This window comes from Callorhinus ursinus, unplaced genomic scaffold (assembly GCF_003265705.2).
Source record: "Callorhinus ursinus isolate GAN/ISIS: 27379988/994484 unplaced genomic scaffold, GSC_fseal_2.0 scaffold10, whole genome shotgun sequence".
NCBI classification, from domain to species: domain Eukaryota; kingdom Metazoa; phylum Chordata; class Mammalia; order Carnivora; family Otariidae; genus Callorhinus; species Callorhinus ursinus.
The window spans coordinates 79,313,358-79,340,155 of NW_027397072.1; the positions used below are offsets into that span (position 1 = coordinate 79,313,358).

The following is a 26,798-nucleotide window of genomic DNA, read 5'->3' on the forward strand; positions in this document are numbered from 1 at the left end:
TAAATATCATGCCCTTAACATCACCTGCTGGAAATGTTGGATGTTTTAAGCACCTTAGGGTCTAATGCACGTTGTGTTTGATCACGTTATTAGATTATGACTTCTGAATGCAAACTGCCACGTTGTCATCAGACACAATTATAATCTCCCATTTTTACAAATGGTTAGAGCTCATGTAGACAGTTTATACCACCAAACCCTATTTATATGTGTACTTGACCGAGGGACTGTCCTCCCATTACATGCACCCACCCTGGGGATTAATGACCACTTCCCTCGCTCGATGCTCAGGGCAGTAGAGAAGCCGAGGGAAGGGGAGGTGGTGAGGGCCAGGAAGAGAGTGTGCTGGGACTGAATGCAGCTGTAGCCACCATGGGAAGAAGAGAAAAACAGTCGCCCTCCTGGGCCACCCTTAAACTTTCATAAATCCAATTATCTTGGAATGTGTTCAGTAAGTGGAACAAACCAAAAACGTGGATTTGGCTTTCAACTCCCTAATTCTGTGCCCTTAATTAGCTCACTGAAGTCTAACTATAAATTGAGGACTACAGCTTTGTATTCTCATTCTCAAGAAGTCTACAGGGTGAATAAATAAGAGTGTGTCTAGGCTCTGGGTCTGAAGTCGGGGCCAGAGAAGACGTTGGGTGGAAGATGAGGATGGAAGAGTCATCACCTCTGCACAGATGGTCACCCTCAGGAGATCTCATCTAACTGGGTCTTAGGAGAACCTCCGGGAGAGAGGTGTCATGATTATCATTTTTCCCGATAAGGAAGCTGGGACTCGAAGACATTCGGCACCCTTCCCTTTTTCCAAAGTGGTTTATAGTCTGTCCCCTCAGCCAGACTGTAAGCAATTAGCAGACAGGATGTCTCAGTGCTGCACACTGTTCCACCCCAGGATTTAATGGGGCCTCTCACACAGACATGAACTGGATGCGTGTTAAATAGTTAACGCTGAAAACAGGATTCAAGCCAAACTCTTGAACCCATATCTTCTGTCTTCCAGGCTTGTGCTTGACACATATTTTTTTTCCCTAAGAGCCTAAATAATTTCCCGAACCATTTTATCACTTCTCCTTTGTCATTTTCAGCATCTCAAGAGCATTCCAAGATGTTACTTTTATTCATTTTCTTCTCCTTTTAAATTGGCGCTGGGAATGGAAGTAATACTTGGGTTTCAGGCGCTAGGGCTGGGGGGAAGGATGACAGGATATTTTTTTCCTGTATAAGACCTGTTTATGCTATTATACAGAATATAGCATTTTAGAAGGAAACAAACCAGGAGTGAATTGCTATTATTCTTTGTCTATTATAATATACGAAAACAAAAATGCTTCTCTTTCTGGTGGCATACAACTGCCAAGAGCCCAAATGCAGGTGTGCTCAGAAATGTAAGGCTCATGAATGCCATTTGCCTTAGCTTCCTGACATCTTGGATGCAACCCCAGTATCTCTGGCTGTTGTAGCCTTTCAAAAAGCCCATGAGGACCCAGGGGTGCCATTCAAAGTCAAGCTCCAGTTCCCTCTGAGAAGGCAACACTTACCTGACCCAGTCACACATATAACCCTCCTGCCCTCAGAGTTTCTGTTTTACCTTGCCCCTCACCACATCAACAAAGAGTCCCCACTCACATATCATCGAAGATAAGTTTCTGCCTCTTGCAGTCCCTGTGGCCGTTGGCACCGGGAGACCATGGCTCTGTCTGCGGCCGTGACTTGTGGAGAATGTTTTCGGAATTGTTGTGAGCGGCTTTCTAAACAAAAAAACAACACACCAGTCTTTCAGAAACAGGCCACCTGGCTGAAAGAGCAACCCACTGCCCCGTGTTCTAGGCTAGAACTGACGATCCCTTGTATTTATTTATTTTTTAAGATTTTATTTATTTGTCAGAGAGCGCACAAGCAGGGGGAGTGGGAGAGGGAGAAGCAGGCTCCCCACCGAGCAAGAAGCCCGATGTGGGACTCTATCCCAGGACCCTGGGATCATGACCCGAGTCGAAGGCAGACGCTTAACTGAGTCACCCAGGCATCCCGATCCCTTGTGTTTAAATGAAGAAAAAGAAATACATGCATTCCAGTTCTCATGCCGAGGGCTTTCACACGTGTTGTCAAATGTCATTCTTACAACAGTGTCAAAAGGGAAGTTCTTAGTGGCCTACTCTCACAGATCCAGAAATTGAGGCTGGCTGAAGTTAAGAAACTTGCCCACATTCAAATAGCTACTGTGGATCGGTGACGCCCAGGGCTTAGGACTCAAGCCCCTACTTTTCCCAGTTGGCTAGACCAGTGGTTCTCCAAGGTGAACTTTGCATCAGAATCACCACAGGGTGGGAGGGGGCTGTCAACACACAGACAGGGGGACCCCCACCCGTCCAGAGCTGAATTTAGTAGGTGTGGAGTGGGGCCTGAGAACATTGCATTTCTAGCAAGTTCCTGGTGATGCTGATGCAGGAACCAAGCTTTCAGAACTGCTGATTTATAATCCCACGCAAAAGAGAAGTTGTTCAGGTCACAAATGGACTGATCCCCATTAGCTGTCTGTGAAGAATAGGAAAAGCCAAAGGGAATAACTAGAAATTATTTAAAATGTGTTTTTAAAAGGAACACTATTGATCTGTGGAAAAATTAAAAAATCACATTCCCTGGGGATTCAAATATTTATAGAGCACCTATTGTGTGCTAGACCCATGAATCATAAAGCAACTGTCTTTGGTTATGAAATTCAAATGGATTCTTCTGAAGTAATTAAAATGTGATGAGTGTGTACAAATGCTTCTTTAAATATGCACTGATTTTATGAGCAGGTCAAGCCTCTTGGTTGTAAGTGCCCCTGGGCCTCGGCATTTCCTTTTTGGCATTCACGGTAGTCATTACCGATGTGTGTGATTTCCTGTCTATGTCATTCTCTCCAGCTAGACTGTGAGCTTCACGCAGGCACAGACTGAATCTGTCAGGTCATCATTGGATCTCCATTGCTTGGCACAGTGCCTGGCACACAGTAAATACTTGCTCAATAAACATCTGTTTGGTGAAAGAAAGAATGACTGAATAAAGTCTGTAATTGTTTTACAATTCTCTAGACAGCATGGTTGCTTTTATATTAGGGTCTAGAGGTGAAAAACGTTTTGTTTGTGTTTTAATTTGAATTGGTAATTTTTTATTCCAGGTTTTTCTAGTAGGGTCTTCTCAGGTTCTTTGAACCTAGAATTAAAGATAATTGTTCCCAAATAAGGGTGCATCAGTCGGTTATTAATTTCCGGATGTTACAAGATTTCGGCTCTTGCAGGATCTTCTACCCACTATTTTACCTCCTTAATTCATGGGATGGAACATTAAATACTGCTTCCCCCTCTTTGCAGAGCCCTATTCTCATGTCTCATCTCTCTCTCTGCCTCACAAAGCCCCGCTGGTATTGCTAGCATGGTGGTGACCTGAGAGAACTTGGGAGGAGGGTTTGGAATTAAATAATGTGCCCCAGAGGATGCATGATCCACGGCCACCAGCTGTTAGAAGGAATGGCCATAAAGAGGAACTAACATGTACTGTTAGTTGCATAGGTATCCATAGGTGTCGGTTCTTCAGATAATACTGGATCAATTTAAATCTTCTCACCACCATTTTGCAAATGAAACTGGCTCAGAGAGATGAAGCAACTGGCCAAAGTCACATTTTGACTAAGATATGAGGTTAGACAGACTGTGGACCCCAGTCCCCAGCCCTTCCCTAGGGTACCGCAGGCAGCTGGAATCACCCCCTGGGAAGGTTGCTGGAAAAGGGGGTGGTGGCCGGGTCCCACACTTTGGCCACTACACTGGTCACTGAGATTGGAGTGGGAATCCCATAGTTTTGGCCTAGGGTTTCAGTCCCAGATTTAACTCTGCCCTGGGGCAAGGAATCTTTCCAAATGAAAAAGCTGGCTGGTTGGTCCCAAACTCCCAATTTACAGTGTTCCAGATAGTACTCCTTTGGGGCCATTTCTCTTCAGAGTGGGAAATGCAATCCTACAAAGAGGCTTACAATGCCTCCTCTGGTTTCTTCTGTCGCTCTCTGTGGGAAGAGGTAACGGGGCATGCTGGTTCACCAGGTCTTCTCAGAGCAGCATTTAGGGATTCTTGTGGGACCTCAAGCACACGTTTAGACTGTGCTGGGCTAGAGACAGATGAGTATAGGGGTGTGCTCAATTTCATTTTTATTTTTATTGGGAAAGTTAGAGAATCAACATACCGTGAGGTCTCCGGCATGAGACTGCAGCTGGTTCTCAGCCTTATGCTTTTTGTTGGAGGATGCAGAAGTGAACGAGCCACTGCCATTCGATCTGCTGGAAGAAGTTAAGTCCTCGCTGGAGTATTTGTGTTTAGATGCATCCGATAGGGGTGAGATGGGTGACCGGAGCATTTTTTCATTTTTATTTATTGGTATTGCCAAGCTGAAAAAGGAAATCACAGTAATGGAATGTCGCGCAGTCAGCACAGGGAGAGGTAAATGTTTTATATACGACCCAAACCTCCCATTTAAAATCTATAGGTAGGAAGGCGTTTATTGGGAATTATTATACCAGGAAACAATTTTATGGCCTTAGGACCATAAAAGACAATAAGTACATTTTACTCATTGTTTCCTTACTTGTCTTATCAGGATGAATAATAATTCTGTTGTTAAATGACTAAGACTAATAAGACTTTCATTTTTCTGAGTTTTTCAATCAAGGATCTCAAAACACACAACAACTTACTATTTTCCCAACAAGCCTAAGCAGCAAGTAATGGGAAAGTCAATCACATGATATATGAATTCTCCACCTCTAAAAGGACTTTTGATAACACCTGAGTTTGTAGTAATTATTATATGAAGAATAACAGAATCACAGAATAATCTGCGAAGTGTGAGGCCAACTTTCAGTTGTTGGGTTTCTGGGCTAACCAGATATTGATCAGAATACACACAGAATAGAAAACTGTCATTACAAGTTACATTTTCTGGGGGTGCCTGGGTGGCTCAGTCGGTTAAGCCTCCAACTCTTAATTTCAGCTCAGGTCATGATCTCATGGGTTGTGAGATAGAGCTGCGCACTGGGCTCTGCACTGGGTATGGAGGCTGCTTAAGATTCTCTTTCTCCCTCTCCTTCTGCCCCTCACCCCTTCTAAAAAAAAGTACATTTTCTGATTTCTAGTTCCTTATTTCACCTCCATAATTAATTGTTTATGCCAGAGGAGGACAAATGCTGTATAATTTCACTTACATATACAATCTAAAAAACAGAAATGAACAAACAAAAAGAAACTGAAACAGACTCATAAATACAGAGAACAAACTGGTGGTTGCTGGACAGGAGGGGGTTGGGGAAGAGGATTAAGGGGTACAAACTTCCAGTTATAAAATAAATAAGTTGTGGGGATAAAGAGTCAATAATATAATAATTTTGTATGGTGACAGATGGTGACCACACTTATCATGATGAGCATTGTAGTCACTATGTACACAAATGTTGCATCACTATGTTGTATACCTGAAACTAACAAAATATTGTATGTCAACTACACTTCAATTAAAACAAAAAAACCCACAAATGAATAAAACTATTGTCTATGCGTGAATATAAATTCCTCCCCCGCACAATTAACCATCAGAGAAGGGAGTCACTTATATTTGAATCTTTACAATGTATGTTATATTGATAGGCCTCTCTCCATTACTTTACCCTGGAAAAAAATTGAGGGAAGATACATTAACCTGAAATAATCTCCAACATTGCTAATTTGGGATGCTCACAGAAGTCACTTGACAGAGTTAGTTAAAAAAGAGTAAATCCACTTAACAAAGACTTAGTCACTATTCCTGCAATTATTACATCTTATTGCATGTGCTGGCTATCACTACAAACAAGCCATTAAAGTCACTTCAAAAAGCAATTTCCTTAGTTGGTGGTCACAGTGTAGAAATTACAAACACAGGCCTCTAGAACAGATAATAAAGCCACGGTTCTTAATGTTAAAGTAACAAGGTTCCTAGTATTATGCAAATAGATCTGTGTAGGGAGAGAGCTTCTGGTGATAGATTTCTGGTTCAAAAAGTACTGTGCGTCTAACAACCCAGAAGTGAGAAGATGTGTTCTGGAAAACTCTCTTAGGCAAATCAAAGGCTCAGGGATGATGAAGACACTGATGTTGTAGATGTGAGTAGTCTGTACATAATTGTGTCTTGACATGTGAGTGAAGAAAGTCTTATTTCCAATATATTTTTTTAAAATTTTATTTATTTATTTGATAGAGAGAGACACAGCGAGAGAGGGAACACAAGCAGGGGGAGCAGGAGAGGGAGACACAGGCTTCCCGCTGAGCAGGGAGTCTGATGTGGGGCTCGATCCCAGGACCCTGGGATCATGACCTGAGCTGAAGGCAGACATTTAATGACTGAGCCACCCAGGCACCCCCAGAAAGTTGTATTTCTAAATCATATTATGTGATTTGAAATGTTCATAGAAAACCAAATTATTACATTAAATATTGTCATGGACATAGGATTATTTCTCCTTCATCATTATAAGTTTACATACTCAACTTGACCAAAAAAACTTTCTTTGGATCTCATCTTTGGGATAGGTGATCCCTTTATACACATTCCTGAGGTATTTCTTAGACCACCTTTCCTAGAAAGAACTCAAAGCACTTTTATATGCAAGGGTCATTATGTAACATAAATAAAGCTGTCGGAGCTGGAGGCAAGAGCTTTTATCCTGGGGTCCGTGAACTTGGATGGGAAAAAGTGACAATTTCTTACTGAAATGGAACATTTCCAGAGTAGTGGTTTATCAGGAGTGGTGTTAACAATGCCTGTGATTGCATCATCAGCAGGAAATCACAGATATTCTCATGTCATGTCACAGTGGTTGCAGTCATTTTGAAATATTGTTTATATTCGTATTCGTCGCTACTTCGATATTATGGCAGTTACTAGGATCTGCTAGAAAGGTTTTTAGTGTATTAACAAAGCATGTTTACAACTATATCACACATTTAGTTATTTATTTATTTTTTTAAAGATTTTATTTATTTGACAGAGACACAGCGAGAGAGGAAACACAGCAGGGGGTAGTGGGAGAGGGAGAAGCAGGCTTCCTGCCATGCAGGGAGCCCAATGCGGGGTTCGATCCCAGGACCCTGGGATCATGACCTGAGCTGAAGGCTGACACTTAATGACTGAGCCACCCAGGCGCCCTATATCACTAATTTAAATGATGTTTTGGAGCCACATTGCTCCTATTCACATTTCCCCAGTATTCTGGGATACCACCCATTAAGCACAGAGCCCTGCGGGCTAGGCCAGCTTGCACGCACACTCTCCCTCTCACTCAGACCTTCAAGAGCCCTCGCCTTCCTTCCCAAGGTGACTCTCACACTGCAGTGGGCCTGTGCTCATGTGCCCTCACTCTCCAATTTCCTCTCGGAGGTTTAGTACTGCTCTACATCTTCTCCTAACCTTTCCGTTTACATTTTTATGTGTTGTGCTGAAACATTAATCTCCCCTTAAAAATTCTATGTACACAGTCAGGGAGAGTGAGGAGTGTCTTAGCAGAGGAAAAGTGGTTTCTGAGCTGTGGTATTTCTAAATGCAAAGAGCTTCTATAACTGATAAGCTCAGTCTCGGGGGTGGGGTAACCGGGTGATGGGTATTAAGGAGGGCACGTGATATGATGAGCACTGGGTGTTATATGCAACTGATGAATTATTGAACTCTACCCACTTCTAATAAATATCGGGGACCTTGCCTTGCTAGAAAGCCATTTGTCACAGAGGGGATCTGGTGCAATGTGGCTCCATCTGGAACCCCTTTAGAGGAGTGACTGGGTGCTGTTTAACCTTGGAGACAGATCCTGTCTACTGCCATGATTTTAGTCTCTCTCCAAGAGATACCACTCAAACTTTATATTTTTTCATCCATGTAATAAGCTTAGTGTTCTTATGGGTTTGGTGGCTGTTAAAATAAGGGTTTGAAAATTCAGTTACTGAGTTTTCAGAGGGAAAGTGTGTCTTTGAGAACACAGAACTGAGTATAACTAGTAACCGGTCCTTTGTTACAAAGGAGTGCTGACAGTGCCCTTGGGGTTGTGACAGGAGCACACATCCAGGCCTAATTATTAGCCTCCGGTTAAATCAAGGGAAGCAAGTCTAAAGACCCAGACCAGAGCAGTCATTAAGAGATCTGACTCTCCTCCAATCTGGTACCTGCCTTTCGGACCCAGAGATCCTTCGGGCTCACCTCTACCTTCAGTGGAACACGCATACCTGTTGATGTTCATGCTGCAGTGGTTCGCAGATAAAGTATTATTGGCAGAGGTGGTCAGTCGTGAAGAGCTCTCTTTCTCTCCCTGGGCCTTCTTGACCTCCCTGTAGTCGTCTTCGTTGTCACACTGCATGGAAATAAGCAAAAACCAATCAGCTTTGGATTTCAAGGGAACAAAATGAGCCCCCATCACAACCTTCCACAGAGCAAGGCCTCCCGCAAGACCAGCTCACTCGGCTTCTCCGGAGAGCATCCCAAGTAGGAATGTGGTTGCGGTGTTCTTCTCCCTGTTCTAGGTTCTTGGTCAGCTCCTCAACCGACAAGGATGGAATCTATCAGTTTTACTATTGACACTTTATTGAGAGGAAAAGCATGACACCATGATCAACATTAGAGAGGGAACATTGTGAATGATGAAAATTGGTCTACCATCAACACATCTGATTTTGCTCTCCAAAGATGACCTCTACTGAATTCACACTGTACCCTCAGTGTCTCTCACTTTGGCATTCATTCCTTGGTATCTGAATAAAGTATAACTACCATATCCTGGGGCTTAATGCCATAAGGGCAATGATAAACCTAGACCTTTTGAAATTTATGGCTTTTGTGAAGTTCAAGCAAAGGTTGTTACCTCTTGCTTGGTGTCTTAATTTTAGTTAACAATTACTATCCCATGACATCTTAGAATGCTTAATGTATCTTTTTATAAAATAGTATTATGCTGAGCGAAATAAGACAATCAGAGAAAGACAATTATCATATGGTTTCACTCATACGTGGAATATAAGAAACAGGGCAGAGGACCGTAGGGGAAGGGAGGGAAAACTGAATGGGAAGAAATCAGAGAGGGAGACAAACCATGAGAGACTCTGGACTCCAGGAAACAAACTGAGGGTTACAGAAGGGAGGGGGTGGGGGGTGGGCTAACCGGGTGATGGGTATTAAGGAGGGCACATGATGTGATGAGCACTGGGTGTTATATGCAACTGATGAATTATTGAACTCTACATCTGAAATTAATGATGTGCTACTCTAAGTTGGCTAATTGAATTTAAATTAAAAAATAGTATTTCAATGAAATTCTTCTTTCCATGATTGTATTTAAATATTATACGTGTATTAGGGTAAAATACAAATGCACTCAACAAAGTTCCATCATTGGTGAGAAAGCAGGAACACAGTAACAGTATATTCAGGATGTTCAGCAGTGTTTTCTAGGAGACAAGTGCTGGCTTCAAAGATAGAAAGATTTTGACCTTCTCTCTCTAGCTGGGATTGTCACACAGCCTCTGTCACAGAATCCCAGATGCTCACACTGAATAGGGACCTCAAGTGACCCCAAACCGAAGCTCTGAATCCATAGTCTTCTTCTCTGGGGTTATAGCAGGGCTAGACTCTGAGCCTTTGGCAGCCAGGTCTATGGTACCGGGGTGTTAACACCCCAGATGCCCAAGTGAAGATTGCTGTGAAAATGTTCTTTCACTTCTCTGTGTCTGTACTTAATGGTGATTCATTAGATTTTAGAGGAGGGCTAGGTGTCAGGCTTAGTGTAAATGAAGCTTCATAAGTTAAAAATTTTAAAAAAGGCCATAATAAAATTGCTTAAATACAGAATATTATGGAATTTATATGTACGTCTTTCTGCACATCTATTTATGTATGCTTATATAGCTATATGTATTTCCAATCTATGTTTATCAATTTCTAGCTATGCATATTTCTTATATAACAATGTTTTTCTCTGCTTTCTTTCCATCAGTCTATCCATTTACCCATTAATCCCACAAGTAATGAGGATGGCAGGGTATCTCGAGGGAAGAGGGGTAGAGAAGTAGTGAGCTAGCCCATATTACTGAATTATATGGTCTGAACCTGACAACACCTCTGCAAAGATGTCACCATTTCACAAATGAAGAAACTGAAGTACAGAGAAGGTAAGGTCATCTGATTAAGGCTACCCAGGAGGCCGGGGCCGACTACATAATTTGCAGGGTTCAGTGCAAAATGAAAACACTGGGCCCCTTGGTCAAAAAGCAGGAAAAGATCCTTGACATTGGTCTTGGCGATACTTTTTTGAATTTGACACCAAAACCCAAGACAACAAAAGCAAAAATAGACAAGTAGGACTGTATCAAACTGAAAAGCTTCTGCACAGCAAAGAAAACCATCAGCAAAATGAAAAGGCAACCTACTGAATGGGAGACGATATTTGCAAATATATATCTGATAAGGGGTTAATATCCAAAATATATAAAGAACTCCTACAACTTAATAGCAAAAGCACAACCCAATTAAACAACGGGCAGAGAATCTGAACAGACGTTTAGACGCCATGCAAATGGCCAACAAATGAATATCATTTTGTAATATATACAAAAACTGAAACTAATATAATGTTACGTCAATTATAACTCAAAAAATAAACTGAAGAAAAAAAGCAGGAAAAGAGTAATGTTATAAAGTACTAAAGTAGAAAACATTTTCCTGTCTGTCAAAGTCTCTCTCTTGACCTGTCACGATGGTGTTTAATTACCATTTCATACAGTGTTCCTTGAGGCATGGGGATATGTGGAGGGTGCAGGCAGACTGAAGGGCCTGGGGTGGCCCTGTGACTGTACGCATGCATAGGCCCAACAGTAGTTTCCCCCTGCCTGCCAGGTGTATAGGGATAGGGAAGTCCAGTCAGGCATTTCCCCTTTCCACGGCTCACCCCCCAACCCAAGGCGAGCCTGTAACCCCTAGGAGATTGCAGTCCCCCGTCTGAGACCTCTCAGGTCCTGGATGAGCGCTGGGTGAGATGCTTATCTTGACCTGCCTGTGCCTTGGCCCCTGGAGAGCTTAGGGGAACAGCACAGGTCCCTGGAAGGAGATGGGGACTGGGAGGCTGCACAGCGCCTGTTTCTACACCATGTTGCCAGAATTGTTTCAGTATGGGAGTGATGATGGAAACTTTTCCTGTAAGCTGTTTGGCTAACTTTGGAGTGTCAAGGGGCCAAAGGGCTGGCAGAAGCCGTGCTGCGGAAACAGGCAGGAGGGGGGAACCACATGCGAGTCAGAGCTCCACGCCCCCCCACCCCATGTTTTCTCATCCCATCACGCTTCACTTAAAAACACAAATTCAGAGATAAAATGAATTTCAAGATGGCACCCTCAAGCACTGAATTCCAAGCATAGAGCCCTTCTGGGCAGGGGCCCTGTGGGGAAAGTACCTCACAGTCCTCAGACCAACGTTTTATTGGGAGAGCCCGGAGCCAGACAACCCAGGTTCCTTCCTGGCTCTGCCCGTTGTGCACTGTGGGAACCTGGGGCAAGATGCTTTAGGCTCTCTGAGCTTCAGTTTCCTCACCTATAAAACGGGCGTGACAAAAACATTTGCCACATAAAGTTGTAAGGACTGAATGATTTAATAGGTCCAAAGTGCCTAGAGTAGCATCCCTCATGGGGACGTCATAGATACGTTAACTGTTGTGAATGATTTTGTCCTCAATTTGGAACCATCCATGATAGTACGATCTTTGGTTTGTCACCCCCTGGTGTTTCTTGCTGTGGCCCAAGTTGCTTTTGAAGGTAACAGTAATGGGAGGGGCTCAAACCCCTCAAAATTGGCTTTAATTTATGAGTAAGTTATTCCTGCCCTCAAAGGTCTGCAAACACGGCTGAACAGCGGGGGCTGCTTCCAGATGGGGAGCCAGCTCTCCCGACACTCAAACCACTTTTCTTATTCCATGCCTTCCTGGTGCACCTTGTTGCCCTTTTTTTGGTGCCACATCATCCCTGGCTCTGACTGCTCCATGCTCGTCCTCCTCAGGGCCCTGCTCCCAGCCCCTCTTCCACCACAGAGTTCTCCTTGGTCAAGGCAGCAGGCTGGTGCTCTCCTCCCTGGGCCTGTCCACCCAAGGTCTAGCAGCTGGCACTTCTGTTTCCTACTTCACCCCAGTGACAGCCTTACACTCGATGAGGCTGTTGGCTTCTTGGGTCCATGATTGATCAATGTCACCCTGTCCCTTCCAGCAAAGAGTGAGGGGCACCACGTGTTTAGCTTTCTACTGGCCCAGCATGCAGCTTGCCTCTGCACACACTCGATAAGGATTTCCCATATGCCTGCTTCAACATGCAGTGGGACAGGCCTGAATTATCTATAATGATAAAATGGACTATGAACGGTGCTTCCCCCATCGAGCAGTTCTAAAGATTCAACGGAGTTAATCTGTGTCAAGTACTTAAGTATGTGGCATGCAGGAAGTACTCTAGGAATGTTTGTTGAGTAAGGACACATATAAAACTCTTGCTGCCTGTCCCCTGCAGACCAGCGGCCCCTGTGGGCTTCAACACTGCCCCACAATTTAAGGGCAAGCCCTTCCTCCCTCGCCAGGCCCTCAGCCCCAGGCCTACCTTGCGTTTCCTCTTGGATTTTGGCAAAGCCTTTTCGGCAGGAGTGTCGGATGGATGGCTTGGCTGTGTGCTCTCAGTGTCCTTGGCTGCAGGGGCATTCAAGACCCCGGGCTCCTGGGGCAGGTGTTCTGGGATCCTGGACAGGAGGGTCAGGTCAATTTTGACCCAGAGAGACCTGACCTCATCACTGTCCTTCAAGGGGGAGAGAAGTTCGTTGCGGCCGAAAGGGACCAGCGTGTAGAACTGTTCCTCCAGCTCCTTGGCAATGTCACTAGTGGTCCTGGCGTTGATGGAGCCTACAGGGGCCCTGGGGCCGCCCCCACTGCTGATGCTGCTGGCCGCCTCTTTCAGCCTCTGGTCACTCCCCGAGGAGGCCGCGGCGGCGGCGGCCACAGCCTGGGCTTTGCACAGAGGGTACTCCTCCTGCTCAGACTCCAGGTCCGAGTCCGAGGAGGAGGAGGAAGATGACGACTCGGTCTCTATGAACTCCTTGGATTTGGGGACGATCCTGCTCAGCCCGCGCGTGCGGCGCTTCTCGCAGGTCACCGAGGAACGCAGCTCCTTGCGGTGGCTCGTTCTGCTGTTGCCGCAGGGCCTGGTTTTGGTGGGCTCCGGAGGGATCACCACGCTCGCCCCCAGTGCGTCGGCGGCCGCGGGCTCCTCGGGCCGGTGGCAGTTGGTGCTGTCCCCGGCGGAGGTCCTCTCCGTGCGCCTGGTGGGCTTCTTTCCCGCAGACCTCCGGGCGGGCGCGGGGGCGCTCTCGGCGGGCGCGCCCGGCACGGCGGGCGGCTGGGCAGCGGTAGTCACGGCCACGGCCACGGCCGCGGGCGGGGACTTCTGCTTCACTCCTTTACTCCCCGGGGCCTTGTTCGCTGTCCTTGGCCTCTGCTCCTCCTTGCAGGCGCTCTTGATGTCCTTCTCTCTCAGGCTGGTTTGGCAAACGTCGGGAAGTTTCCCACAGTCCTGCACTTCCTCTTTCGCTGGAGTGTAGTATTGATTGCTCTCTGGCCCGTGGCTTTCATTTTGGATCAGAATAGGCGGCTTGTGGGGATTAACTTTGTTTAGCCATTTATCCAGCTGCCACTTGTTAGAGGATGCTGGTTCAGCCTAAAAGCAGAAAACCGGCAACAAACCAAACATCTTTTATTAGACTCACTTAAAAGAGGCTTGGCTGTTTTTAATCTTCACTTACTACCCTAGGTGTATGAACGGGAAACCAATGGGCTGCAAGCAAAAGGAAAATGGAAACAGTAGGTGTGTGTAGGCCATGGCTGGCCTGGCACACGGGAGGCAGGGGTGGTGTCCCTTTTCTGTCCCAAGGCACTTACATGACAGCGCAGTAGTATGAAGCCTATTTGGCAAAAATAAGGGGATAACCCTGTGCTTCATTAGAACCTATTTCCAGCACTTTTGAGTGTCATACAATGTATATATTTTTTATAATTATTCATATGTACATAAACTTGAGATCCCAGGAAAGTTAACTGGGGAATAGTATGAAGACCCTGAGTGTTAAAGCACTCATTTTTCTGTAAGACTGAAAAATTAGAGGAAATTAAAAGAGGGGACTAAGTGGAACCTATAATCCCAAGCAATTAACATATAATTTACGTGGTGAAGGCAAGTAGGGAATAGTAATTTAACAGTAGAAGCAATAACTTTGGGGGGATGGCTTGTTTAGTGGCTGAGAACTCCTATTTCAAAGGGAGCTCTGTGTGCCCCATATTCTTTCGTAGCTGGACTTGGTTAGTCCATCCTCAATCTGCTTCCATCCCACTTTGCTGGGAATGTTTCAGAAACGGAAATGACGATGGAAACTTTTCCTGCATGCAGTTTTAACTTAGAGCAAATCATGGATACTGTAGGTTTTACACTCTGCCCCATGGATTGGTTCCAGGGAGTCAGGGAATGCCCTGAATCAGAGTGCTGTGTAGATGCATTTTTCTAAGAGAGAGGTCCACAGTTTTCATTCGTCTCTAGGGATCTATGGCTCATAAAAAGGTTAAGAATTGATGATTTTACAGAGAGTAAATGCTGTTGATTTCTAATACAAGTCCATTTTTCCAGCATCTATGATTATTAATAGAAAGGAAGTGTATTGGTTAAGTGTAAAGTTTTAGGCAGAGTGTTTTCTCTTTGTGACCATATGTCACATGGGGAAAATATTTTGGCTATTTCAAGTGATGTATTTTTCCTTCCCTGTGGCCTCCCACCCTCTGAATTTCTGGCATCCATTGTTTCAGGAGACTAGTTTCCAGCTTAGAATAAAGAAGACATTGCTTACCTTTGCATTTAAATTGGATTGGTTAAAGTCCAGAGCAAAGCATGCTCCCTTGAAGGAGAAAACCTTTTTATTCTTTTAAACATAAATAATTTCCTAAAGCTTGCTTTTATGTGTCAAAATTTGTTTTTCAACAGTGAGGTCTAGATTAAGAGCAGAACTTGGGGCATAAGCCCATGCAGCAAGGATCTGAGTGGAGTGAAACAGGCAGTGTCTTGGCCCTGGCTGGGGCTAGACATAGCTTTGGACCTGTGAAGCCTCTGATGAGCCAGAGGGCCCTGGGGCCAAGATGAAGAGGACACAGAGTGTGGGCACCAGGCCCTAGAGCTGTGGCAGGGACCATGGACAGCCTGCTGCTTCCCCCAAAAGAGATGAGGCCAACTGTACTTCAGGGAACACCAGCACAAGGTGTTGAGTGACTGGGAAGGACAAGCGACATTTCAGTGGAGGCCAGCATGAGAATCTGGGGCCCTTCTCCCAGGGCAGCGAGGATGGAGAGGCTTCACCCTGGGATGTAGGTAGGTATGGGAAAGGAAACCCTCATGGTCCCCGATGGGGAGGCCGACCTTCGACTTGACTTTTCTATGTTTTTATGTACCAAAAGGACCAGGGCAAGATGCAAGAGAACAAAAGGTTATAATTTTGCACCTCTGAGTTGCTCTATATAAATTCTGACCTCACTTTATTTTGGCCTCTCCAGAGAAAGGGAACACAGGAACCCTAAGAGCACATCCAGCCCATACTGCAATGGGAGATGCGTGCAATAGAGAGAGCAGGACAGCAGGACACAGAACAGCTCTGTTGCCAATGGGAAGGTCTCACCTTCCCTGGGATTAGCTGAGTGTAGCCGAAAGCGAATCTGGTGGCAAACAATTTATGGCTTCTGATAGTGTCTCCTCCCCACTCCACTTCCCACCCTACATGACCACTGGCAGGTCAGTGACTTGTGTGCCTCTGCTGCCCTAGTGTAATGGGACACAGTCAATATGAATGGATGCTGAAGGGCCCTCTTGCAAAAAGGGGACATATTTGGGGAGGGGGTGCAGAGCAGACGCTCACACGGGCCCTGCCGCCATGTTTAACACTAGCTCACCCTCACCCCCACCACCGTGGGCCTTCCACAGCTCACGTCTTGGGTGAGAGAACACAGACAACTGCACTAAAACCCCCCTATGGGAGCACTGACAGTGAAGGGGAGAATTTAATACATTTAGTATAGGCCCATTGCCTGATATGCTTTAGGGTCATTTTTTTCTGCACTTCACAGCTGAAAAAAATCAGTACAAAGTACCATTTTCAACACATCACTAAATCACACTCCCTTTCTTAAGGGTCTACAATGACCTCCTCTTGCCTCTTAGAAGAAATCCAAATGCCTCGGGCTGGTTTTCAAGGGCATCTTTCATCTTACAGTCATTTTTCATGGCTGAACATCTACAGTGTGCCCCCCACTTTACAGATATCATCTAATTTAATCCATACAGATAAGAAATATTATCATTTCCAATTTGTAGTTGAGGCTCAGAGAGGTTCAGTGACATGTCTAAAGCTGCAGAGCTACCAGGCACTACCCATATCTAAGTCCATATCTATCTAAGTTTAAAGACCAGAGTCTCATAGCATGTTGCTTAAACTTGTTGAATCACTATGTCGTACACTGAAACTAATGTAACATTGTGTGTCATCTACACTCAAAAATAATTAAAAAAAAAAAAAAAGATCAGATTCTCTCCCCTGCTGCTTTGCCTAATCTCCCATTACTTACTGGCATAGCCTCATGAAAGGGGGACCTCATTCCTTTGAGAAATGTTGGTTTTCAACCTAAAATGACAGAATTAGGTCTAATTTTGGAGAACACCACTAACTCTCCAAACAATACCTGTTGGCCTCTATTATCCTCAACTGCATAGTCTTTTTTTTTTTTTTAAGTGAATAGTCTTGTGATATTCATATTCATTTCACATGTATACATCTTGGGTCTTCAACAAAGCCAAACATTTCTTTCCGGGGGGGCCAGGACTCTGTTTCTTTCTATGGCTTGCAGTGTCTGTAATAGGGTAGGGAGGCCAATTGCTGTGACTTTGCTCCTTGTAAGAACACTTACAACAGGGTTTTGCTCAAATCATATCATTTATTCCTCAAAACAGCTTCACAGATTAGGCAGGACAGGACTATCTGCCATTTTGGGGCGGAGGAGGGAAAACTCAGGGCTTGGGACTGTCATCCACTGGCATGCTGCTTGCTGGCTGTGGTCGACTTCCTGAGGGTTTCTGCCCGGTGTTGTCTGTTTGCCTCCTGGCTGCTTTGTATTTTCGGCCATGACTCTCCTCCCTGATTAATCTTCCCTTCCCTCTGATTCATGCACAAGCTCTCCACCATGGACTTGAGTCCCTGCTTCATCCACATCCTTCACAGCACTCACTGCCATGTACCCCACAGATGCCTAATTAAGGAGAAGCCTGTTCAATCAATGAGTGACTTGCATCACATTTCTGCTCATTTTCAAGAATGGTCTAGGGCCCCATTTTCCAAAATGAGCATTTGGCTCATATATTCCATGAAGAAAGGTCCATGGTTAGGTAAGTTTGGGAAATGCCACATTGGAAAACAGTTTACATGAGCAATAGTAAGGGCTGGGTGATGCTCTAAGGAGATGGATTAACCTGACTTTATCCTGACACTCCTCAAAATCACGTGACCAGGCCCTCTCTGTCCCACACAGCATCTAATACTTGAGGAATGCTGCTCTAGGGAGTTCCGAGTGCTTGTGTATGTGTGCTAGCTGAGGGGGAAGGTTCTCCCCTCTGAATGCTCTGACAGGAAAGGATGCACCACACCAGGAAAGAAGACAAAACTCCAGTGAAGAAAACTAAGCTGAGAACAAGTAAGCAAATATCAGGCTGTAGAGAAGGGATCCGTAGTGATGGAAAGAGTTTACAGCGGCTCTTCCGTGCTAGCTGCAGAGAGGACATTACCTATGGCGATTCATGTAAAATGCAGTGGCTTTCACAGCCATGAAGAACGGTTCAGATGAAACTCAGCTGGGCCCAGTGGGTTTCCAGTGCTGGCACACCGAAGGGGAGCATGCAGGTGCCTTGGAACATCATGGGCATCTCCTTCTACTCCCGCAGCAGGATGGTACCAGGAGGGGAGTGAGGGCCAGGAGCATTTTGCTGCAAAGCAGCAGCATGAACTGTCTGGGCAGTGGAACGGGAGGTGTGTGTATATACAGAGTCTAACTGTCTCGTGGGGGGTCAGGAAAACGAGTCTCACCACTGTCCTTAAGGTGACCCGGGCTGGCTCAGTCCTGGTAAAAGAGAGGCGCTGGGGAGGGTCAGCCATATAATGCTACTTCCTGTCTTCGTGATTTTCGTTCCGCAAACTCATTTTATTTCTCAAGGGTGAATGTCTGTATTAATGTTGGGAAAATGTTAAAAGTAACCTGATCCATTCCATTCCAGTGGAAGGAAGTACCATGCGGCATGGCTAATACATCGCTTGTCACTTCTGCATTCCCTCCGCATAGAGAAGCAAGAATCGAAAACTCTGTGGCTCCAGGCAACTTAAACTTTTCAGGCCGCTTTACTAGACTTGCACTCCCTCTCCTTGGCCTCTGAGAGCGGCTGGAAGCTCGCTCAACAAAGAGCTTCATCACCAAGGAGTTCAAGTCTTTGTAATTATCCCAGTGACATTTATAAAGAATGTGCTTCAAGCACTTTTTAACTGTACTTCTCTGGGACTAGGTTTAGCCAGTAGCTCCAGGATTTACATTTCAACATGAAAATAAGACTCAACATTCATGAATTTAACCTTCAAAGTCACAAAGAGACTGGAGGAGGGGAAGGGTTATTCATGGACACCTAATACTTTCTATGCATCTCCACTGGCTCTTGCGATGTCTCTGGTACCCGGTTCTTATAACTAAATATTCTGGAGTTTCTCAACAAATTATAGCATACAGCTGGCTTCAATGAATCCTGTTTAACACCTATATATATATTTTTTTTTGTTTCAAATTCTTCCTATTAGAATGTCAGTTCTCTGAAGACAGGGAGCTTTTCTGTCAGATAACTGCTGTCTTCCAAGGCCAAGCAGCAAGTCTGTGGCAGATGCTCGGTAACTATTTGTTGAATGAACACTAAATGAGTGAATGAATGAAATTATGAAGAAGGAATAATAATTTAATTTCTTGGAAAGTCAGGGTTGTATCAACTTACAGGTTAATGTTGCTAAGGGCCTTCCCCTTATATTGGTAGACAAAGAGAGAAATATAAAGAGGGGTTGGGGGGAGGATGTGAGCATTATGGAAAGGAGAAAAAAATGGAAGAGAGATGAAGAGATGGCTGGTTTTGGGATGAATGGAGAGCTCCCTGTGCAGAGCAGAAAGGTGCTGAAGAAGGAGTGAACAGTGTGGGGAAATTCTCAGTGCTTTCTGCAAAAGGCCTCAGCCTCCTGGGAGGAGACCGGAAGGGGAAAAACCTGAGGGAATTTAAGAGCCGGTCTACGAACTGCAGATAAAAACACAATTGCGGGGCACCTGGGTGGCTCAGTCGTTAAGCGTCTGCCTTCCGCTCAGGTCATGATCCCAGGGTTCTGGGATCAAGCCCTGCATCAGGCTCCCCGTTTGGCAGGAAGCCCGCTTCTCCCTCTCCCACTCCCCCTGCTTGCGTTCCCTCTCTCTCTGTCAAATAAATAAATAAAATCTTTAAAAAAAAAATAAAAACACAATTGCTTTCGGCTGTGATGATGTCCTGAGGCACAAGTATCAAGCTGGAAACGTGATTGTGTAGGCCCTTTACTGGTGCTCTGCTCCCCTCTCACTGCCACGGCTTGCAAAAAGTGGCTTTGGTTTTATTTCAGAACCTATTTAGAAAATTTGGCCCCAAAGTGGTACAGTGGGCCGTAGGCCAAAAATGTCATCCGTGGTAATGTCAAATGTTTATATGCCCAAGAAGAAACGGTATTTTATGCCCTCTTTAGCAATCAAAGTCTACCCTTACAGCTCCAGGGACTTGAGAAGTTTGCTTTCCACCCTCTCCCAAGAATCTCCATGCGCTGAATTACTATTTAATTTCCCCCTTTCCCCTTTAAAGTAGAAATAGCAGTGGTTTTTATTGGTACCTTATAATGCTTTTATATGGGGCGCCTAAATCTTAGATAGATACTCATCATAGTTATAAAAGGTTTCATTATTATTTGTAGGTTGATGCTAATTTTTCTTTCTATTTTCACAAAGAAAACACAGTTAAAAAGGTTTTATTAATATTTATAGCCCTTGTTCTTCTAATCCGTGACAAACTGCAAAAAGGTAGGATTCTAACCATGTCTAATCTATAGACCTGATTTATGGGTGGCCACACTTTCCCAGGCGCTGAACTGCCCTGTCTAGTTATTGCCTCCGGCTAACCCTTAGGGAGACCTGACCCAGAGGTTCTTTCCAGGCGGTGATGTGTACAGCATACTTGGAAATTTCTGGAAGTTAACACAGAGATTTTTGGACAATGAAAGATGAAGTTTCTGTACTTCAAAGGGAACTCTGTTAGGAGAAGTGCGAGGAGGGAGGGGGCAGAGTGGGGAAAATGATGAGTCCAAACAAACCCTGGCAGGCTGCCAGGCGGTGGTGGCCTCCAGGCCAGTCCCACTGTCCGATCGCAGTGGGGAGGGGACAGGTGTGAGAGTGGGCCGGCCGACTGCCGGTATTTACTGTGCCCACGCTTGGGAGAGAAGCGCGGCTGGGAGGGAGGGGCCCTTACCTCGGGGCTGGAGTAGTGGGGAGGCTTGCTGCCCTCACTCTCGCTGGAGCTGCTCTCCGTCTCCGAGTCGGAGCCAGAGCTGCTCTCTGAGTCACTGGACGAGCTGCTGCCGCTCCCGCTGCTGCTGCTGCCGCTGCCCTTGCTGGAAGGCACGGAGGCTCTGCAGTTGGCCTGCTGGACCACGGCGCTGCCAGCCCACCAGGCCCCCGGGAACAAGAGGGAAGGAAAGCCAAGTGAGCAAACACAAAACACCCCTGAGCAAGCTGTCATTCGACCGGAGGGGACAAGGAGCCCCCCAACCCCGGGGGGCTGCCCGGCTCTCAACCTTCACCTGGAACCTGAAGAGCAATCATCCGGTCAAAGGCATCCTGATGGTTAAAAAAACAACAACAAAAAAAAACCATTATGTATGTAAATAAAATTGGGAATGAAAGTTGGTGCCCCTTGGTAGTCGGGCACTCGTGACTTGGTGGGCATTTTAGAAGGGAGGGTGGTGTCATTTCAGAATGACTGTTTCTGGGAACGGCTTTGCAAATGCACCCCCTAATCTGATCAGCTACCAGAAGCAAGGAAGTAAATCCAAAATGCTTGAAATATTTTGGAAGACTGAAAATGTCTGTTTGCTTTATTTTAGGAAGTGGGCTGTGAGGAAGGGCACAGCATTCTGCTCCGTGCTTTCATGGCCTGCTGGAAGGTTCTGGAGCCTGCGGTTATCATCAAAGTTACAGTCCTGCTTCCTACCTCTTCCTGCCCATGGAGTTGAGTGGGTATAGTGTTTGCAGGAGCTGGCTTGCTGTATAAACAGTAATTTTCCCTTGAGCTCTTTATTAAAGAACTGAAGATCCATCCTTTCCACATTTTTATATATTCCAGACTTTAAAATTTAACCCCCGCGCAGACAACAGGAAAAATTGACTTTCTAATGGTAATTAATTAACCACAAAAATTCAGATGAAATATAACAACCCAAAAAGAAATTTTCGGTACTCACATAATACCCAGTATCTTCAGAGTCCTTTATTAACTGCATTGCAACATGCATGAATCTGTTCTTTTGAGGTCAAATTCTGAACCCAGAAAACGCAGTGATCACTTTTTAATGTTGAGTCAGCAAATATCTGCTTGCCACTTGAAACTGTGACTACTGCTTCATCAGGACTGGACATGAGTGAAGGCCAGGGGCGGGGGGAGCCTGTCAGGGTTTATGGCTTTAAGTGTAAAGCAGTCTGGACAAGGTGAATGACCCTTTCACCTACCCCTTAAATCTCTGACAAGTGTTTTGCCTAAGGACAGATTCTCATAAATCCTCAGTGTGGGGACAGGGAGGGGGGTTAATATTCATTGGAGCCTTGCTTCCCCTAGAAGAATGACAAGACAAGAAACTATCTTGCAGGATATATATCTGAAATTGGAAGAATCATTTTGAACTACAGGGTTAGAGAAAAATGGAGCTGGAGCATAGCCTTCCCTGGTGGTTCTCATCTCTTCCACCAATGTCATGGTCCATACCTACTGTCTGACAAAATTCTTCAACATCACACAACATTAGCACATTTATGCCTTGCCTGAGCTGTAGTGATTTCTTTTTTTTTTTTTTTAAAGATTTTTATTTATTTATTTGTCAGAGAGAGAGAGAGAGAGAGAGAGAGAGCACAAGCAGGGGGAGCAGCAGAGGGAGAGAGAGAAGCAGGCTCCTCACTGAGCAAGGAGCCTGATGTGATACTCGATCCCAGGACCCTGGGATCATGACCTGAGCCAAAGGCAGAAGCTTAACGACTGAGCCACCCAGGCATCCCAGTAGTGATTTCTTTACCAGACTACCATTTGTGTCTGGTGTTGAGTGAGGAATGCTGGATCTTTAGACAGAGGTGGGGAAGGGAAAGTTAACCACTGAAGGGCTATAATATTTCTTTTTTCCTTTATGAACTAAAATCCATTTTTCCTGTTGGCTGAGTAGAGATGGCTACTATCAATGGCGTCATAAAAAAAAAAAAAAAGACTATTAGATTCTGACCAAACATCTGAGATCCATAAGTTTGGCAGTTTTCAGTTTTGGGGAAAACACTGGGGGTAAAAACTCCAAACAACCAAACCATACCCCCCAAATGATCCCCAAACCCTAAACCCCCCAAAAGCAAAGCAATGCATGGTGGAGGAAAACAGATATGTCTCCCTGCCATATTCTGGAATGACATTTGCTGAAGACAGGGAAATGATGATGAACAAAGAGTATTTTGATGGATTTTATATGATGGTCAAAGGCTTTGATCACTGAGCAGTACATTCTACTTGCTTTAATTCAAACAACAAAGGACATGTGATGCTGGTGCCGTGTGTACCTGGGCATTATATGTGTGCAGCAGAAACAGCAATGTGTGTGCAGTTCCCTGGGGCTTGCACCACAAAATGATTGACTGTCTTTTGAAAAGCAGCACTTTAATTTCTGAGAAAATGTCCATTAAACAGTTACCATGCTGTCTTCCTTTTATGACTGCTGTCTTCTAGTAATGAGACATACTAGCCCAAGGAGAGAGAATCTTTGATCTGAATTAGATTGGCAGAAAAGCCTTATACTTTTATGTTTTCCTTCCTTAAATTAGGAAATTCACTTAAAATGACAATTTTACAGGCATAACTATTATTTGTTTTTAAAACAGTTGAGAGAGCCAAGAATTTTAGGTTTTTCTTCGTGTTTTGGTTGTAAGGGCCGCGAGGCTTACCATGCTTCTGGGGGCAGGGTTGAATATATTTGTGTTTCAATGGTCTGGGTAGAGAATATGTCACTAGAAACAATCCATGTCAAGGATGGGGGCCTGGTAAGACTGTAGTGGCTCCAGTCGTGGGATCGAGATAACTATCCCAACCTCCACGAAGGCTGCCCTGGTAACTTGTCTCAAGGCTGGTCTTTGGGGTACAACAAGTCATTCTGGCCTCGGCGTAGAGCATGTTGTTGCCATGAATGCGGGCAGCTGCTCTGCCTCTGTGAGCCTCTGCAGCAGGGAGGGGAGAGTGGCAGGAGAGGCCAGGAAGCCCAGGATGGTCATCACTACAGACTAGTACTAACAGAAGGATGAGATCGGTTAAACCAGGAGGGCTCCGAGGAGTCATGGAAATCAAGAAGATGGAAAAAGACATATCAGAAAGACCCTCTGGAAAGAAGACTTTAGACTCAATATATTTCCAGTCGCAGACTGAGCACATTAGCGTGCCAACTTGTTGTCATGTTTATGGAAACATTTCGAAGATACGAAAAAAATATTCACTTAGTTAAAAATTAACTTTTTCCTAAAACGGTAACACAGATTAGTTGAGATGATGACACAGTCTTAGACAACTTTTGGGAGAGTTTTTGGATCCCGTGCCATTTTAGGAACATGGTGGCATGGAATTTGCAGATGTGACAACATTAATGAGATAATGGAATGAAAGTCTGTCATCAAACTTAGCACCGTGCCTGGGATGTAACGGGCATTTACCTTACATGTGATTGCTGAATGAAAAAATCAATAGAGAAAATCTATCAGTGGGTTAATGAGTTTTTTAAAACAAAGGATTTAACCTTTTAGAAGGGTTATAATCTCTCTTCTCCAACAAAGAATTTAAGGGGACTTCAGCACCTCTTGTGATCTTCCAATTTTTACACTTCTTCCTTTCAGAGAATATTTCTTTAAATGTGCTATAAATTTCATCTGCTATAATTAAGCACAGTTCTCTCTTGGATGGTTTATTTACTTTTTTGTATTTTGACTTCATGCAATGCCTTGCTGGTTTCGTGAGTGGTCAAGACCAAATACACCTTTGGCAGAGTCTTGGGTTTATTCTCCATGACCTGCTTGCTGTGTCCCCTCCTTTGGCTTCAGTGACACATTCCTTTCAGAATCTGGCCTGGGCGAAGTCTGAATACAGATAGTAAAGGAAAAGATCTGGAACCTAAATGACAAATCCTGGATCTCACAGTCAAGCGTGCTCATGCCTGCCAAGTGCATTGTGAGGCATGGATAAATACCCGAAGTTTTCCACAAGCTTTCAGCTCACCAGTAACGTGGAGGCAGGCTCTCTGCCTGGTTGGCACTGTGTGGGCAGCCGTGATGCCCAGCAGGAGCCTCACTGCCTGTGGCCACCCCACTCATACTGGCCAGATGATGATATTTTAGAAGGCATGACAGCACCTTCTCACTCAACACTCGGTATTGATTTCCAAATGCTCGATTTTCAAGGTGTGATTAGTGCTCTGGCAACTTTAGTCCTTTTTTGATAGCATCTTCATTGATATTAATTGGTCTAAATTTCACATTATGCGAAGTGAAGATGGTAAAAGATGGCACGAGGAGGTTCTCTGTTGCTGAAACTATCTTCCAAAACACAAAACTGATAGGACTGTTGGTCCTATATAAAAGGTTTTGTCTGCTTTGCTATAGCACCAGGAACGAGTCTTCTGTTAAACATGGCTTTTTGAAGCTCTTCAGGGTCTGGCCTCAATCAGATCTCCGTCTTCACCTCAGTGGGTCTATCCTTAAACCTCAGCCATAATAAATTTCTCATAATTTTGACCATCTCTGAAATATTTTAGAATTATATATATGTGTGTATGTATATATGTGTATATATATTTATATATATTTAAACTCACTCTATTTAAACTAAAAAACCAAAGACCACCTATTTCTCCTACCCTCCCATCCCCCACCTCTGGCAACCACAAGAATGGAACAGAATTATAATAAATAAAAATAGAATTATATTTTTATTTACCTTCAGTGTTTTTGAATTCATCTCTTTGTACAGATTTTCAATTGTTTTTCCAGATGCTACATTATATATAACTTATCACAATCTACTGGTATTATCATTTTACCAGTTTGAGTGAAGTACAGAAACCTTATCTCCTTCCTTGTCTTAAATATTTCTTCTGTACACATTGGAGAACCACACCAAACAATGTTTCAAATGTTGTTTCAATTGCCAAATATAATTTAGAAAACCGGAGAAGAAAAATTTATTGTATTGACCCTACTTTTGTTTCCACTGTTCTTTCTTTCTTGATACCATTTATTTTATTGAGGTTCTTTCTTTTATCATTTCCTCTCTGTTTCAAGAACTTTCCAGCCATTCTTTTTGGGTAGGTCTGCTGGCCACCAATGCTTGTCAATTTCAGAATGCCTTTTGTCCTTTGTTCCTAAAGGAAATTTTCAATGCGTACAGAATTTTAAGTTGACAGTTTCTTTTTCTTTCAACACTTAAAAAAAAAAAAAAAGAAGTGATGTGCTACTTTCTTCTGGCCTCCATGGTTTCTAACTCCAGTGTCATTCAAATTGTTTTTATCATTTTACCCCTATAGGTAAGGTGTTTGTCACTGCTTTCAAGATTTCTTTTTTGACTCTTGTTTTCAGAAGCTTGACTATGATTGTGTCATGGTATGAATTTATTTGGGTTTATTCTGTTTGGGGTTTGCTCAGCTCCTTGCATCTGTAGGTTTAGGTCTTTTGCAAAACTTGGAAAAATTTGAGCCATTACTACTCTTTCTTCTCTCTGGGCCTCGAATGATACAAATGCTGTATCTTTTGTTACAGTTCCACAGGTTCTTGAGGCTCTGTCTTTTTTTTCTTTAGCCTGTGCTTCCCTCTTATTCATTTTGTTCGCAGATTCTTTCCTCTGTTTTCTTCATTCTACTTTTGAGCTCATTCATTGAATTTTCAAATTTCAGTTATTGTATTTTTCAGTTTTACAATTGACATTTGGTTCCTCTTTCTATCTTCTATTTTTTTGCTGAGACTCTATTTTCATTTGTTTCAAGTGTGTTCTTAATTGCTTACTGAAGCATTTTATAATGGTTCCTTTAAAAACCTTGTCAGATAATTCTAATATTTATGTCATCCACTATTGGCATCTGTTGTCTTTTCTCATTCAAGTTGAGATTATTCCAGGTTCTTGATATGAGGAATGATGCTCTATTGTATCCTGAACATCTTTTGTATTATAAGACTTTGGATTTCAGAGAAAGCACTTATTTTAGCAGGCACCCACTAACATGAAACCAGCAAGGGGGCAGAAAGGTATTTCTTTACAGTTGGGCAAGAGGAGAAGGAAGT

General features: G+C 44.1%; 1 protein-coding gene across 3 annotated transcripts in view; it reads right to left on the minus strand.

The window, feature by feature from the left end:
- Positions 1 to 26,798, minus strand: part of AFF3 (ALF transcription elongation factor 3) — a 568,701-nt gene that overhangs the window by 33,109 nt on the left and 508,794 nt on the right. For all 3 annotated transcript variants that reach the window (XM_025869010.1, XM_073897854.1, XM_073897853.1), the window contains 5 exons: positions 20,710 to 20,896; positions 12,676 to 13,782; positions 8,283 to 8,407; positions 4,225 to 4,426; positions 1,633 to 1,754 (listed from right to left, as the gene is read on the minus strand). In XM_025869010.1, the coding sequence (XP_025724795.1) occupies positions 1,633 to 1,754; positions 4,225 to 4,426; positions 8,283 to 8,407; positions 12,676 to 13,782; positions 20,710 to 20,896 (1,743 nt within the window). The remainder of the gene's footprint in view (positions 1 to 1,632; positions 1,755 to 4,224; positions 4,427 to 8,282; positions 8,408 to 12,675; positions 13,783 to 20,709; positions 20,897 to 26,798) is intronic.